The sequence below is a fragment of the Cervus elaphus genome, chromosome 17, assembly GCF_910594005.1.
Source record: "Cervus elaphus chromosome 17, mCerEla1.1, whole genome shotgun sequence".
NCBI lineage: Eukaryota > Metazoa > Chordata > Mammalia > Artiodactyla > Cervidae > Cervus > Cervus elaphus.
The window spans coordinates 31,163,898-31,181,476 of NC_057831.1; the positions used below are offsets into that span (position 1 = coordinate 31,163,898).

At 37.3% G+C, this 17,579-nt stretch overlaps 1 protein-coding gene across 8 annotated transcripts in view; it reads right to left on the bottom strand.

The window, feature by feature from the left end:
- The window catches only part of PDLIM5 (PDZ and LIM domain 5), a 224,052-nt gene that overhangs the window by 153,434 nt on the left and 53,039 nt on the right, over nucleotides 1-17,579 (bottom strand). For all 8 annotated transcript variants that reach the window (XM_043871014.1, XM_043871012.1, XM_043871011.1 and 5 more), the window contains exon 3: nucleotides 2,464-2,615. In XM_043871014.1, the coding sequence (XP_043726949.1) occupies nucleotides 2,464-2,615 (152 nt within the window). The remainder of the gene's footprint in view (nucleotides 1-2,463; nucleotides 2,616-17,579) is intronic.

Below are 17,579 nucleotides of genomic sequence, written 5' to 3' on the forward strand. Positions count from 1 at the left end.
GGCTTAAAGCTCAATATTCAGAAAACTAAGATCATGGCATCTGGTCCCATGACTTCATGGGAAATAGATGGGGAAACAGTGGAAACAGTGTCAGACTTTATTTTTTTGGGTTCCAAAATCACTGCAGATGGTGACTGCAGCCATCAAATTAAAAGACTCTTACTCCTTGGAAGGAAAGTTATGACCAACCTAGACAGCATATTAAAAAGCAGAGACATTACTTTGCCAACAAAGGTCCGTCTAGTCAAGGCTATGGTTTTTCCAGTAGTCATGTATGGATGTGAGAGTTGGACTGTGAAGAAGGCTGAGCACTGAAGAATTGATGCTTTTGAACTGTGGTGTTGGAGAAGACTCTTGAGAGTCCCTTGGACTGCAAGGAGATCCAACCAGTCCATCCTAAAGGAGATCAGTCCTGAGTGTTCATCGGAAGGACTGATGCTGAAGCTAAAACTCCAATACTTTGGTCACCTCATGACAAGAGCTGACTCATTGGAAAAGACCCTGATGCTGGGAGGGATTGAGGGCAGGAGGAGAAGGGGACGACAGAGGATGAGATGGCTGGATGGCATCACCGACTCAATGGACATGAGTCTGAGTAGACTCCAGGAGTTGGTGATGGACAGGGAGGTCTGGCATGCTGCAATTCACATGGTCGCAAAGAGTTGTACATGACTGAGCGACTGAACTGAACTGAACTGATGAGATGTTCTGGAGAAGGAAATGGCAACCCACTCCAGTATTTTTGCCTGGGAAATCCCATGGACAGGGTAGCCTGGTGGGCACAGTCCATGGGGTCACAAGAGGGTTGGACATGACTTACCGACTAAACAATGACAAAGACATGATATGTTTTGGGGGGAAATGGCATTTTCCAAATTTTATAGAACAGACAATCCTTCCATTAATATAATTATAAAAAGCAAGACTTGCTTAAAACCCTTTATGACCACCTGGTAAAGAATAGCTACCTTCCTTATAAACCTACAGGTTCACAGCCATTATTCAAGAACCCTCCTTCCATTCTCTCTTTCCCCTACCTTCCCCTCAACCCAAGATATGAAGTGGTTCTAACTTTGTATTTCATCATAATCATCGAAAACTGATTAATATATAATTCTTGGTCCTTACTTCCAGATATTCTGATTCCTAGCAGTATTTTTCTTCTTTATTTTAATTGGAGGCTAATTACTTTACAATATTGTAGGGTTTTTTGCCATACATTGACATGAATCAGTCATGGGTGTGCATGTGTTCCCCATCCTGAACCCCCCTCCCACCTCCCTCCCCATCCCATCCCCCAGGGTCATCCCAGTGCAGCAGCCCTGAGCACCCTGTCTCATGCATCGAACCTGGACTGGCGATCTATTTCACATATGATAATATAGATGTTTCAATGCTATTCTCTCAAATCATCCCACCCTTGCCTTCTCCCACAGAGTCCAAAAGTCTGTTCTTTACATTTGGGTCTCTTTTGCTGTCTCACAAATAGGGTCATCATTACCATCTTTCTAAACCCCATATATATGCATTAATATATTGTATTGGTATTTTTCTTCCTGACTTACTTCACTCTGTATAATAGGCTCCAGTTTCATCCACCTCATTAGAACTGATTCAAATGCATTCTTTTTAATAGCTGAGTAATATTCCATTGTGTATATGTACCACAGCTTTCTTATCCACTTGTCTGCTGATGGGCATCTAGGTTGCTTCCATGTCCTGGCTATTGTAAACAGTGCTGCAATGGACATTGGGGTGCACGTGTCTCTTTCAATTCTGGTTTCCTCGGTGTGTATGCCCAGCGGTGGGATTGCTGGGTCATATGGCAGTTCTATTTCCAGTTTTTTAAGAAATCTCCACACTGTTCTCCATAGTGGCTGTACAAGTTTCCTAGCAGTATTTTTAAGAAGCAATTTAGCTGATCTCAATACAGTTCAAAGGTTGGGATGCTGAAAAGACCTGATATAATATAATCAACAAAATGTTTATCTATTTTAAAACTGAAGCCAAGCTAAGTTCAGAAAATTAGGACCTCAAATAAATATATTAAAATTATATTTTTCTATCTGGGATAAAAGGCAAAAAACATACTTATGGTAAAAGAAAAGCCAAATATTTTAAAAGAATACCTTCTAATACACTGCCTAGAATATTAAGGTCAAGAGTTTTACCCTATAACAAGAATCCTTAGGCTGCATTCCACTGAGAAATTGCAGAAATTCTTAAACTCTATGAAACTGTACACACAATAGTTATGAGTATGCAAATACATGCCTTATAACCAAAGCTTTCACCAGTTCTCATACTGCTCAATACCCAATGTAAAAGTCTGTCTATTTCTTATTTATCTACCTGAAACAAAGGCAGTAGAAACTGCTTCTTACTTAACACCATGAATCAGACACACAAAAACACATTCATCAGTGTTGTTTTCTGTATCAGAACCAAATGAAAAAAATTTACCTTTGCAGAGTCATATTCAAAGAGCCTGTACAACCCTTAATCTTGTTCTGGGCTTCCAGATGAGTCATGCCATGGGCACTTATTCCATCAATGCTGAGAACCACGTCGCCTATTCTTACGTTTGCCTGGGATGCTTTGCCACCATCTTTTAGCTGTAAAAAATATATTTCATTAGGACCGTCATTCTTTAAAAATAAACACAGATGAAAATTATACTGTTGTCATATCAAAAGAAAATATACTCATATACTACTAGACAAAGTAATACAAATTTTCTTACTTAACAGGTAAAGTAAAAATTTAAATGGCTTTTACACTTATTTTCTTAAATTTTTATTTGCTGTCTAAGACTCTAAAATAATTGTCTGAAAAAGAGTCTTTGGTAATTTCTCCATTTCTTTATTGTGTAATAGGAGTGTGTGATTGTTACAAATGAGGAAGAGAAGTAGCCAAGGAAACCACATTTTAGGGGAAAAAAAGTAATCTGAATAGGGTATTTAATACTCTTTCAGAAATAATTTTTAAAACTCTTTTAAACAGCTGTATTTTTGTTTCAGCACAAAGATTAATACAGATGAAGGATATACTAACAATCCTTCCTGTTGAGTCCAATTCGTGACCAGTGTTTGAGGGACTGAACTCTTTTAGATCACAGGTCCAAATATCTTTTATGTTGGACAGGCTTCTTGTTCCAGGCATTTAGCAGGAGGGGAAGAAAACCAGTTGTGTCTGAGACTGTCAGACTTTATTGTGTACCACAGTCTTTAATTTCCAATCTTTCTTCCCTTCCTTACAAAACGTTATACATGTTTACATTTAATTTGATCTCCTTTAAACTCCATATGGATCTATTTCATTGCTCCAAAAGGAGCAAATAAATATAAAATGACAGTAAAATGGAAGATGAAGCATTTTTAATAGATACTCAGAAATAAGGAACAAGTACAAACCAAAAGGAACCATTCTAATTAAAATGACAAGCTCAGAATTCAGTTAAATACAAGTAGGTCACACTAAACATGGGTTGCTGGAAGAAGCCATATTCTTGAGACTAGACCCGAAAAAGGAAGAAAATAAGCAGTATTTCTCTAACGTTGTTGTTGTAATTTCTCTAATATTATTGTTGTTTAGTCCCTAAATCATGTCTGACTCTTTGTGACCTCACAGACTATAGCCCGCCAGGCTCCTCTGTCCATGGGAGTTGCCAGGCAAGAACACTGGAGTGGGTTGCTATTTCCTTCTCCTAGGAATCTTTCTGACCCAGGGATAGAACATACATCTGTCTGACAGGCGGATTCTTCACCACCGAGCCACCAGGGAAGCCCACTTTCTCTAAAAATTAGAAGTAAAGATCTCAAGCAGAGTTTCTACTTGGGATGAACAAAAATTCTGGAAGTGCATAGTGGTGATGGCTGCAAGCACTGTGGAGTGGTGCTGAGTCGCTCAGTCGTGTCCAGTTCTGTGCAACCCTGTGGGCTGTACCAACCAGGCTCCTGTGTCCGTGGGATTCTCCAGGCAAGAGTACTGGAGTGGGCTGACATGCCCTCCTCCAGGGATTTTCCCAACCCAGGGATCGAACTCATGTCTCTCACATTTCCTGCATTAGCAGGTGGGTTCTCTACAAACACAACACTGTAAAAGCAATTAATGAATTGTGCACTTAAAAAATGGCTAAAATGTCTTTTATGATAAGTACGTTTTACCACAACTTTTAAAAAACTAAATGTTTTAGAGCACATTTTACTAAAATTGCTATTTGACTAAAAGAAAAACATCCCTCAGCAAACTGAACAATGGCTGAGTGCTGGAACTCATAATTTGGAAGCAAAGCAATAATACAAATGAATATTGTATGTTCTGTAGGTTTTGATTACTATCAATTCTCTAATTCTTTCCTTAAAAATAATGATCAAGGCATATAAATCCTAGTGTACAAGAACAACTATTTGGATCTAAAAGCAAGGAAACAGCACTGACTATCAGATCCATTCAGGCAGGCCCATGTCTGTGTTTCTCTCCCACTACCCTAAAGCTGAAGTGTGCCTAACACTACAGACCTTCATAAAATAATATGCTCAATGAATGGATGGCATATGTTATCTAACACGGGCAAAATCTATCGTTTGTTATACATTGTGAAGTCAGGAAGAACTAAGATTTTCAATTTGAACTCTATTTCATTTAACATATAACTATCAATGATGGACAAGGTTCTAGAAATTAGTAAGAAAAAATATCTATTTGAGTAAGGATATGTAAAGTCTAGGCTTCCCAGATGGTGCTAGTGGCAAAGAACCTGCCTGCCAATTCAGGAGATGATCTAAGAGACTCAGGTTCCATCTCCGGGTCAGGAAAATTCCCTAGAGTAGGAAATGGCAACCCACTCCAGTATTCCTGCCTGCAGAACTCCATGGACAGAGAAGCCTGGCAGGCTACAGTCCATGGAGTCTCAAAGACGGGACGTGACTGCCGCAACTTACCACACACAGCACACATATAAAATCCAACAGATACAGAGTATATAAAAAGACTTCAAGCCTTTCAATGAAATATTCTCTATTATAATATAAATGTAGTACATAGAGTTGCACTTGATCAACATGAGTTTGAACTCATGGGTCCACTTATATGTGGATTTTTTTCAATAGTGAATACAACAGTACTACACAATCCACGGTTGGTTGAATCCAGGGATGCAGAACCACAGATATGGAGGAACCAAACTGTATAGACAGAGGACAGACTATAAATTACAGGCAGATTTTCAATTTCACAGAGGGTCAGTGCCTTTAATCTCTAAGAGTTCAAGGGTCAACTGTAGTGATTTTGTTTTCATCATTGTACTAATGTAAACAAACAACTCCTCTCAGCTGCTCAGATAGTTAGAGGTAACAAAAGTTAATGAAATGCTGACAACAAAGAAATAAAATTTGCAGAGTAGCAAAACAGATTAAAATTTAACACATATCAAACTGATCAACATAGCTATATTATATACACATGTGTGTATATATATATATACACACACATACATATAGACACATTTTTTATTATATACTATATGACTGACAAAGTAATACCAAAATTCAATAAAAATTAAATGAATCTAATTTGAATTCCAGGACCACAGGATCAAGAAGAAAAACATTAAGATAGAATTTTATTAAGTATATTTTAAAATACTATATAGACAGAAACATTTATTAAAATGTGTATGTGTCAAGAGTAAGAAAAAGTCTTTAAAAATAATAATACCTACATTAAATACTACAGCTTTACTGTATTGAATAATAGGTGTGAAATGTCTTTTAATAATTAGTATTTATTAATATAAATATTAATTATTTAATTAAATAGCATACTGTTACTCTCTCCTGCACAGAGCTGAACTGTTTAAATTATAAAGGACATTTACCAAGAAAACAATTCCTAAAGCTGTAATAGCGATGTCATTGCTCTCCATGGGACTTACTTGTAGGGGTTTATAAAGATTATGTGAGATAAGAGCTTAATAAATGTTATCTGTTATTATTTTCTCTTGATCTCAGATTACTAACCCAAGAAATGTGGTGGCTGTACTAGATGATGTTAAAGGCCTTTTATGGTTCCTTCCAGTCTTAAAAGGTTATCTATCTGTGAACTATCTGTACAAAGGTATAACTCTAATCCTAAAACAAAAGTCATATCTGAACAATTTTGTTGGTAGGACAAAGAAACATCTATTCCATACTAAAATAAATGAACTGAAATTTGAATCCTGATAAAGAGGCAAAATTATGGAAACAAAATTATGTTTACATTATTTATCCTAGGTTGTTCTAACCAAGAAGAGTAAGCATAAAAAAAGAAATTTTTCTAACCACAAACAGAACACAGCTAAATTACCTACTTCACAATTCCTAACATAAGATGTAGCCTTTAAAAAGAAAGACTGAAACCTATGGGCATTTGCGCAAAATGTACCCAACAAAAGCAATTTAAATATCCCCAGTCCAATAGTAATATAAAGGTAGTGAACAATTAAGTAAATAATTTAATCAAATGTCACACACTGGATAACATTTTTCTCACTCCTTTGATCCAGTAGCCTACTAGATTCTGAGATGCTACGATCCCAAGATGTTCAGATCCAATGTCTCATAATTACCTATCTGTTTAGGACTGCTTTTACTCTGCCACCCTTCTCTTTAAAGCATGTGGCATAGAAGTCGTATAGCCCTTGTGAATTCTGCCTTTTCCTTGGGTACCACATCCAGGGAAATTGCTAAATTTTGTTGATCTTCCTTTCCCCTCTCATGCCAGTCCATATACCCTGGTCGTCTGTCACCTTGATCTTGCCTGCTGTCTAAAGCAAGAGTTTTCTAAAGACCTCCGTACTGCCAAACTCTCCAAATTCCGTGCCATTTCCTTCATCTTATTTCCATAATGGTGGCCCAACTACCATCTCACACTGAAGAGTTCCATCATGTCAACTATTTATAAAATGAGGGTGAAAAGGTTTCAAATATTTTCTGCTTCCTACAATGTAGAATAAAGTTGAAGCCTGATATACAAGCAATTTATAATCTGTAGTCAACCTGTTTACAACTTCAAAACAAGCTCCTCAGGGATCATGTTTTACATTATGTCTTCTCAAGAGCCTTGAATATTGTAGGTATTAGAAAAATATCTGATTAAACCATAGTAAATAAGGAATCAATAAATCCATCCATCAGATTAATATGCTAAATTCTGACAAAATATACTTAATTCATCAAAGAGAAAAAAATAATTTTAATCTGAAAATGAGAATCTTCAGTTGAACATTAGGCTGAGCTAACCTAAGAAAGGTCAAAAATCAAACAACATTTCCAACAGAACTAAGTGAACACATTTCGGATACACAGTTAATATATTTTCCCTAGAATTTCCAAAGAGATGTCACAACTCCCCTTAGTAACTTTCAGTGTTGTTGTTGTACAATCACTAAGCTGTGTCTGACTCTTTGTGATCCCATTAACTACACTAGGCTTCCCTGTTCACTATTTTCCGGAGTTTGCTCAAATTCACATCTATTGAGTCAGTGAAGCCATCCATTCATTTCATCCTCTGCCGCTCCCTTCTCTTGTCCTCAACCTTTCCCCGCATCACGAACTTTTCCAATGAGTCAGCACTTCACATCAGGTGGTCAAAGTAATGGAGTTTTAGCTTAGAAAGAATTTAATTGTATTTAATCTCAAAACTTTCTCAATTATCAGAAATGTAAACAAATGTCTATTGCCATCTGTATACTTCATGTTATTTAAACTGCCAAACTCCTTTTTGCCTACAGTTTTTTTGAGCTTAGTAATATTAATTATTTTGAGTTTCTGACATGAACATATTTTCTAAATCTCTAACCATCTTTATTATTCAATATTTAGGCTTTCTACTCACTAATTTAAAGAGCAGAAAAGCCTAAACTAATGCCAGTGGAAAAGGCCCAATGCATAGAAACAAATGTAAAACTGTTAAAGATGGCATCTCATTGAAAACTCCCATGACCTTTTATTTATCCCCAGAACTACTTCCTCAAGGCAGCCACTCAATAGAAAGATGAAATCTCCCCCTTAATTGGGTAGGATGTATCACTATTATAAATTGTGAGCAGCTAAGAAAAGACTACAAGGTCACTTGTTATTTGCATAGTTCATTTCTTCTTTGTTGTGGCAAGTCTAAATAGCTTGCATTTGTTCGAGGCAGTCAGTAACAACTTTCTGTCACCAATAAATCTTGTCCATATTATATGACAGCTATAAGTATGTGTGTATTTCATAAATGCACAATGTGTAGGAAGGAAGCAGTCAAAGGAGGCTCCTGGGTCCGGTTCAGAATAAATCAAATTAATCACAAACAAATGCTTCTCTTTTGATCTTCAAATACATTTTTCAGTACTGCTGTCCAATTTTCCATAAACTTAATTTTAGCTGTATGCTTCTTTAAAAACACTGCTTTGTGGTCTCACTTAAGTTGCAAGCAGATATGGCTGCAGATGTTGGAACAACCTCTGAGCTTCGGTTTATTGATGCAGAAAGCAGGATAACTATCTGCTCTTCAAGAGAGAATGGGATCTTTACTGAGCCTCCCCATTAACTCAGATAAGAAAGGATCTAAAATGAATCACCTGCACTTGGATCTAAACCTCACCCTTAGGGCTACACTTTAACCCTTTTAATTATGAATTATAAGAAGTCCTCTCTTGAAAAGAAAGCCCAGCCTTCAGTAAGCAGATGGACAGACTGTGTGTGTATGTGTGACTGTGTGTTCATGTGCACCCATGTGTGCGTGATGTGGGGGGAAGATATAAGAGGAAATGGCATCACAGACTTGGGCTTCCCTCATCTTGCTGCAACTGGGAAATACCCAAAGGTAAATTTTCTTACATTTTGGATGGATAGCTCCTGTCACTCTTTCTGTCCTGAGAAAGAAATGACTCAGAAAAAGTAAATAAAACTACTTACTGAGCACCAACAGCAAGTGAAGGATCCTGGGAGACCCATTATCATCCCTCACCACTATCAGGTAGTTTTACTCTGCTCGGCGGATGGGAAAAGAGAACTCCAAAGGGATTAAGTGACTTGCCTCTGTCCGCACAGCAAGAACAGAGTTTCAGGAAAAGATTCTGAAGTTAAGCGAACGTGAGTTCATATTATGCTTGGTCCCCTATTAAGTGTGCACCATGAGTTTACCAGGCTTCTCGAGGCTTCAGATATTTCTTCCTGAAAATGCGGACTAGGGTTTCACTTGCCTCAAGAGCTACTGAGCAGATTAAGTGAGGCCCCAGCAGAGCACATGGGTTTCCCTGGTGGCTAAGATGGTAAAGAATCTGCCTGCGATACAGGAGATGAAGGTTCGATTCCTGGGTCAAGAAGATCCCCTGGAGAAGAGAATGGCTACCCACTCCAGTATTCTTGCCTGGAGAATTCCATGGACAGGGAAGCCTGGTGGGCTACAGTCCACGGGGTGGCAAAGAGTCAGACACAGCTGAGCAACTAACACACACATACCACACAGCTCACACCACGCACCGTAAATGCTCACTGTCGTTACCATAATACGCCATCAACTCACACATGCTGGTCACCTACTTCAAGGACCTACAGGGCAGGGAAGACAACTTTTCCAGCTGACCAGTCAGGCTTATTTTTCCCTTTCCTACTTAAAGGAAGACCAAACAGCCCTCTTCTCTTCCCTCTGCTTCTCTAAGCCTTAATTTTCTCTTCACTTAGCCAAAGAGCTTGATACAATGCTGAATCAGAACCCCAGCTCACAGGCCCGCCCTCCCTCCCTGCTTACTACTATTCAAGTCTGAATTTTTCAAACTCTGTTCCCACAGGATGGTGGCCTCATTATCAGCACCCACGACAGTCTGGTGCTGTACCAAAAGGCCAAAGAGCAAGAATCAATAAGGTGATATTGGTGAAGAAATCCTGAGTTAGGGGTCAGGGAAGGAAAGAAGACAAAAGAACACATCACAAGGGAGGGCCCTGGGAAGGCAGAACAGGGAACCAAGTACATGAACGAAGAAAGTTATGAGATGCCCCAGGTTTGGGGTCCAGGCCTTCTCTCTGAGTGTGTTGTACATCACTGAGTTTGTACAAAATAATATGCAAATTGAATACAACAGCAAAATAGTAATTAAAGAAGCAAGAAGGTCTTATACTTTGATTTGAACAATTATGATAAAATAATCTATACAACTATAATTAATAACTATGATGCAGAGCCAATTAACTCAGAGTAATATTTATGTATGCCATTAAACATGTCATTAACTTTACTGGACTCAAGTAAAATTTACAACTAAACTTCTCCCAAATGCTTAGCCTGTATACAAATTTGTAGTTCCAACAGTATTTCTTCTTTAAACTTTTTAACAGAAGAAGAAAGTAGCATCACATCCTTAGGAAACCGCATCAAAAGTAAATATTATCTCAAGAGAGCATATCACTTAGGTGAGAATCTCCAAAATGCACTGAAGAGAAAATCTGTTTTATCCACAAAGCAGTAAACTACTTAGAATTCATAGGCATTATAGACATACCTGTCAAACTAATCCTCCCCCATAGCTATCACCTCTTAATAGTATATCACAGAAACAAACCAATCATTGAACTCATAGTAAAAAAACAAACAAAATCAAAGAAAGCATTATATAGCTTTCATTTTTAAAAATTAGGAGCCAACATGGCAGATAACATTTTAAATAAATCTAACTACCTAAGATTTATCTATAAAATGCACGTTTAATACAGCTGCTATATTGCACAAAGATTCTTCATAAAAAGGCAAAATGTATAACTAAAGCAGTGACTCCAGTACTACCTTAGAATTCTCTAATGAAAAGTATCCTTCCAAATCATAGGGAATTCTCAATATGTACAAAAAAATCTCTTACTTGTCTTCCCTTGAAAATAAGTCAGTAGTTACAAATCTCAGAAAATAGGTGCCAGCAATAAAAATGACTTTTTGAAAATATATGTGCCCAAGAATATTACAAAGATCATTTTACAATAGTAAATTGTAACATAACATAAGTCAGTTGTTTACTGACAACAATTTATGCTGGTTCAAAAGAAATTTACTTTGGTATTGATCCTATTACATGCTACAGGTAACAAGTAGGAAATAGGTACCTATGTAATGAGTTATCACCAATGTGCCAATTTCAACCTTCTGCATATTTTCAACAAATATGGGATGTTTGGAAACATGTGACCTTAAAACCATGGGTATGACAGGAATGCCATCAGGCTAGTAAATGTAAAAAAGGAACATAACTATGACAGCTAGAGAAAGAAACACTAACAGAAATTTTCCATGTCCAAAAGCCATGGGAACTAAATCCTGGGAAAGTAAAAGCTATTGTTTTTCTAAGTGCCATTACCAAAATTCAGAGAAATACATATACTAAAAAAAAATTCTATCAATCTGACCAAAGGACCTTCATGAGACAGAAGAAAGCAAAGAGAAAAATCTCATTTTAAAAAATACCTAATTAGTGGACAATATTTAATTTTGCTTTAAAATTTATTTTCTGGTAGTACCAACTGTAGAATAAATAATCTGACTCCAGATAGAAACCTATGGTTGAAAGTACCCAGGTATTTATCTCCCACATGCTTCCCAGAATACTGAGAATGTGATTCTTTACACTACCATACCCCATAAAAACCTAAGACTGAATGGACACAACTCCAAATGAGAACTCACAGAACCTGCTTTCCTGACAAATCATGAATGCTACTCAATCACCAAGAAATGTCACAAATAAACAAAAAGGTCAGAGTTTTCAGCCACTCAGGTGAGCAGAAGAACATGTGAGAAATACTCTTTTTTATTTCCAAGTCCCAGTTTATTCACTATCACTCCAGGCTTGCTAATCTGCTCTACATTACTCAGCACTCAAAGATGTTCTGTCTTGGGCTGTTTATCGTTACAGAGTGCTGGCGCCTCAATCAGCCTACAAATGCAACTCAGCAACATAGAGAATGTCTATCTCCGGCCTGAATGTGTAATATGAACATACCCCCTTAAAATTGGAGGTTACTTTGAATTCACTTTAACATCTTTTGTTTGCAATAAAGTGATTTTGCTTTCTGCAGGTTAGAATGGTGAAATAAAGCAAGCAATCACTGATGTCTCTCTTAAGTCTATAAAATCCTGACTCTGTGAGCACTGGTTATTTTAACCATGGACTTTATTTTGGCTTATGAGTCAAACTGTAATCAATTTTACCCAAAAGTCTGAGAATCCACCTTATATGGTAGCACTGAAGAGAATACCTCAAAGTATGTGTCATTATGTCTTACAAAACCAAACAGAAGAAAGGAAGTGATTACGCCTCCTTCCTTACGTAGCCACTGAGCCATCTAGTTCAAACATGTTTGTTTTAGCAGTCTAAATGTATGTCCACAATGATTCCTTCTTAATTGAAATAATATCTTTATTATTCTCTACAGAGTGACCTAACAAAACAGAAACATGCCTTCTTAAACTGTAATTCACTATTAATATGCCACAAAGCATTTTCATTTTACAATTAATCCATACGTATTTTAAAAATTCCTGCGCTTTGCAGTTAATGTGTGAATATAATTCTACCAGAAATGTGAAAAGCATGGTGGTTTGTTAAAAAAGAGTACATCCACAAACATCTCAAAATCAAACAAATTTGTTACTTACAGAGAAATTAGTTTCTATGTAGTCCACTCTACAATAATAAGGAACACGATAAGAAATGTCACAGAGAGCTGTAAAGGTTCAAAACCATTTTAGTCAACTGTAAGTTTACCTGAGAACAGATTAACTGAAATTCACACATTTCAACCCTCCCTTCTCATAAGGTTCTTTTCAATGATGAGATGAATCCCCCTCAAAATTGTATGCAAATTGTCAAGTATACATGTATTTTCCACTGAGTTGGCCCACGGCTTTCCCCAAATTCTCAAAGGCATCTATGACCAAATGTTAAGAACTAATGATTTAATGAAACCTTAGAACAGTGTTTCTCAAAGCGTGGTTCCTAAACCACCAGTGTTAGCCTATTTCGATGACAAGGAAACAAATCACAAGCTTTCACAACTCACAAGCTAAACATGTTTCAAAACAAAACAAAAAAAGTCTGTCAGCATCAAGAAAATTTAATAACTCAGAACAGAATTATTAATATTTATGCAAAGTGGTGGAAAATCATAATTTCATGTGGTAATGGCAAGTAAGTTAAAGAGTTAGTCACTCCGTCGTGTCCGACTCTTGAGATCCCATGGACTGTAGCCTGCCAGTCTCCTTTGTCCATGGGGATTTCCCAGACATGCACAATAGAGTGGGTTGCCATTCCCTTTTCTGGGGGATCTTCATGACCCTGGGATCAAACCCAGGTCTCCCGCTTTGCAGGTGGATTCTTTACTGCCTGAGCCACCAGGAAAGCCTAAATGGCAGGTAAGTGTACCTTAACAAAATGGGGACTCGCTTTTAAAATCTTCATAGCATAAATCACTAGCATTTAATAAGGGTCTATTTCAATGAGGCACTACCTTCAATACTGAATTCTGAGAACAGGCATGGCCCTTCCCCTCATCTACTGGTTTCTACTATTTCACTTTTCCCAACTGTATGCAGCTCTCCAGAAAGCAGTGCTCCTCGAACCATCTGTGGTGGACACCACTTATGCAGAAGTCCCCTCCCACCCACATTTGCCTTTACCAATTCTTCTGTGATCTACAATAAAGTACTGAAAAAACAAACTCAAAGAAATCACTCAAAATAAAAGACAAAATTATTTATCATCAGACTCAACAGACATAAAATTGCTCTGTCCAACTATGACAGTTCCTAGATACTTACTCTTCATTTCTAACCTTATTTCATCTCATTCTGTAACTGACAGTTGGCAGGTGAGCAGATCAGCAAGAATGCTCCTCCTAGGTAAGGACTATATCTTTTATTTCTTTTTAAGTTCATCGTACAAAGACTTAAACGTAACACACAATAAACATCTGATGAGTCACCACACAGGAAATTAAAGGTATTTTGCAAATAGGCTATTATTTAATAATTCAACCTATTTCTACTTTGGGGGCTCATGTTAAAGTGATGAAAAATACTGTACCTTTATTTTGGCACACTTATCTGACTTTTGCTTTAGGAATTATTTCTAAGAAGGTATGCACATTAAAATGTTTGATCCATGACTCTAGACTGGCATACAAGAATATTTGCAGACATTTACAATTCTGCAAACTTTGTATGATAGTGTCCATTATCCACACCCTTGCAATCCTTAGTTTTGTAAAAGAAACCTGAGGGTAATTATAGTTCTACTACTAACAAACCCTGTGACCTTCGGCAAATCACTTACCCCTCTGGCCTCATTCTGCTCAGCTGTAAAGAGAGTTGAATCAAATGTTCTAGGGTCCCTTTCAACTATAAACCATAATAAATATTTACAAAGACTTTACAACCTCTCATTAGTCTACAGTCATTACAATTAGTATCCATTACTCAGGCACTAAAGTAAATTTTGTGTTGTTCTCCAATTACTTCATACATATTACTCTTTACTCTTATTTCTCTATTATAAAACACTAAAATGGCAAACACGGGTGCTTTTCAAAAACCTGAAACTGTGTCAACAATAGAAACTCAAAAGGTTGGATTTTGGAGCTAATTAGGAGAGAAGAGACTCTAGTTTTATCTACTTTTTCAGATCCCAAATGAGTTTTTCTTTTAGAATGAATTAGTCTCAACAAGAATCTTCTTTCCACTGGTAGCAGTTGAGCCCTCTGACATTTAATGCTGAATTATGCCTTCATTCATTCATTATACATCTACTGAGTGAGGACATATGGAGCAGATACTAACGACAACAATAAATTATTAGATTAATGGGGAAAGCAAATACTCATTTATTCCGTCATTTAACAAATACTTGCTAGGTATCTACTGTGTGCCAAGCTATTCTAGACATGGTGATACAACAAACAAAACGAGTCCTTGCCCTCATGGAACTTCACTTCAGTCAACAGGAAAGAGAAAATCAATATATAAACATGCAGATAAACTAATCAAATGTCAGGCATACAATAAGCGGAATAGTACGTGACGATAAATAACTTCAGAAGAATTGAAGCCTACAAGCTGCTTCCACATCAACTCATGTGGGTCTTCTTAGAAGACTGCTTACATTTACAACCATCACTCCTAGATACCGTGCTGTTTCCAAGAAACCCATGCCTGTCAACTCCTGGTTCCTTTCTGGGCTTTTTCTACCATGCACTTTATCTCATCCCTCAAAGAAGACAGGTAAGTCTTCACCCCATTTCCATCTCTGAAACTGCAATCTCAGCTTCCTTTGTACGGCTGTGGCCTTTCAGAACTAAGACTCATCAACGCTTGGACCCAGGGATTTAACATTTCTGTACATGGAATTATTTTATTTACTCTTCTTGGGATTTGTTGAGAGAAACAAAAAATCCTGGGAATCCTTTCCCTCCATCTCACTTTGTTTAGGTCAGAACTACCATCAACACCCCTTTATGGGTCTCCTGTGCCTTTTCCTACCAACCCAGGTTTATTTTTCTAGCCCAGTTATCCAGCCTGCACAGTTGGCTTTTATGGAGATAGCACCAAATGATGGTATAGCACTTCTAGCAGGTCTGTAGTCACAAAACATTGATTTACCCTAGATGTTTTATTCCCTCCACAGAAAGCAAACACATGATCACAAACAGCAGCTAGACATGGAAAGGAAATGTTCTCATGTCAGCACCATTATTTCTTTTTTCCTTTTTTAAACTCAGTGTAAAAGAAATTAGAGCAACACTGAAGGATTTTTGTTCCAGTGCGACTGGAATACTATGAGTGTCTTAGCTCTGGGCAACATGCGACTTGGCAGGGGGCATAGTGTTGACAGCAGTCAGGGAAAGTCTATTAAGCAACGTCACTGTTCCCAGCAGTGCAAAGTCTGCATAGAGGTGGGAGAGCGCGAGTGGAGGGGACCAAGGTTTGGTCTGCCTGTAGAACACGCCTCAAGCATACTGTCTGCTGTGCCATCTTCACCCGGTTTCCTACATACATCAGGGCTTCAATGATTCAAACCATCTCCTCCCTTCAGAGTAAGAGCCCAGGGTCATTTAAATATAAGGATTAAGACTAAGCCATTACCGTTAAAGAAAGGAAGAATTTTCTGGTAAATCTAGAAAGGTAGAGGTAGAAGTTAAACATCTGTATAGAGTTTTTCTTGTATAAATCAAAAATATCAATACTACAACTATTGAATGATAGAAGATCAATGTATTACTTAAAAGTCTTTGAGTTAGATTACTAACAAAAATTCCATTCTTTCAGCAAATAGTGAGTACATGATATATTCCAGGACATAAGATACCTTGCATGCATGCCTCTGTGTGTGTGTGCATGCATGTGTGTGCGTGTTTGTGTGATGCGTGGGACAGAGAGAAACTATGTGGAGGAGAGGGGACAGGAAAGGGGAGGTAACAGAGTTATATCATCATTGTTAAAAGTATGTGTAATTAACATAACACTTACAAGACCACCATTTATTGACTATTCACCACATGCCAGGCACTATGCTAGGCACTTTTTTACAAGTTTTACAAAAGTTTCCATTCCACATGCAAAACGACAAAGACAGCAAATGAAAAAAGCAACATGCTCTTCCATCTCTTCCAAAACACATTTGCCTTAACATTTCCTCCATATACGCAAATATCTACTCAAAAAGTTAAATATTAAGAACACATTTCCAAAAAAAATCTATCTGGCAACCCTCTGGTTAGTTATTCTGCTTCACTGGCAATTATTGTAAGCCATGTCCCCAACTTCCAAGCAAGATGGAAAATAGCACACTATGTTACAATATTATTTGAGTTAGAAAACTTCCTCCAGGAGCAACAACCTGTAAACTAGTCCATTAAGTTCCCCAGCAACACTATTCAACATTATAGACTTAAACTAGAAACCAATGTGCTCACATGTGATGTCTAATAACTCGGAAAAACTCAGGTAAGAAACATATTCCTTGCAACAGATTCTTCAGTCAAAGGCACACTTCATGGACTAAAAATGGTTCTGGCAAAAAAACAATGGGATGGAAACAATTTTTCACTGAGAATTCTCTGAAACAACAAGTTTCAAGAGTAAAGATATTTTGAATAAGTGGGGTTTTTTGTTCTACCTTATTTTGTGTGGAAGCAACAAGTGATGGAGAGACAATAGGCATTCTGCCCTACCAAAGCAATTCTCAAACCAAAAATGTTCCTCCTTAAAGCATATAAAACACACAAAAACACTAAAAACTCGCAGATATGACCCAGATCTAGTTGAAACAATTATAATTATTTTCTTCACCCAAAATCTAAAACTATATTTAGGTATTTGATGAAATGAATGAACTCTTTCTGATTTTCACTTGATAATTACTCCACAATCATAAAAAAATGTCAGTAACAATTTGTTAGAGTAGTTTGAGAAGGACAGGCATTATTAGTGGGGATGTGGAGAAAAGGTAATCCTCATGCACTGCTGGTGGTAATGTAAATAAAGTGGTAAAAGTACAACAGAAAACAGTATGGAGG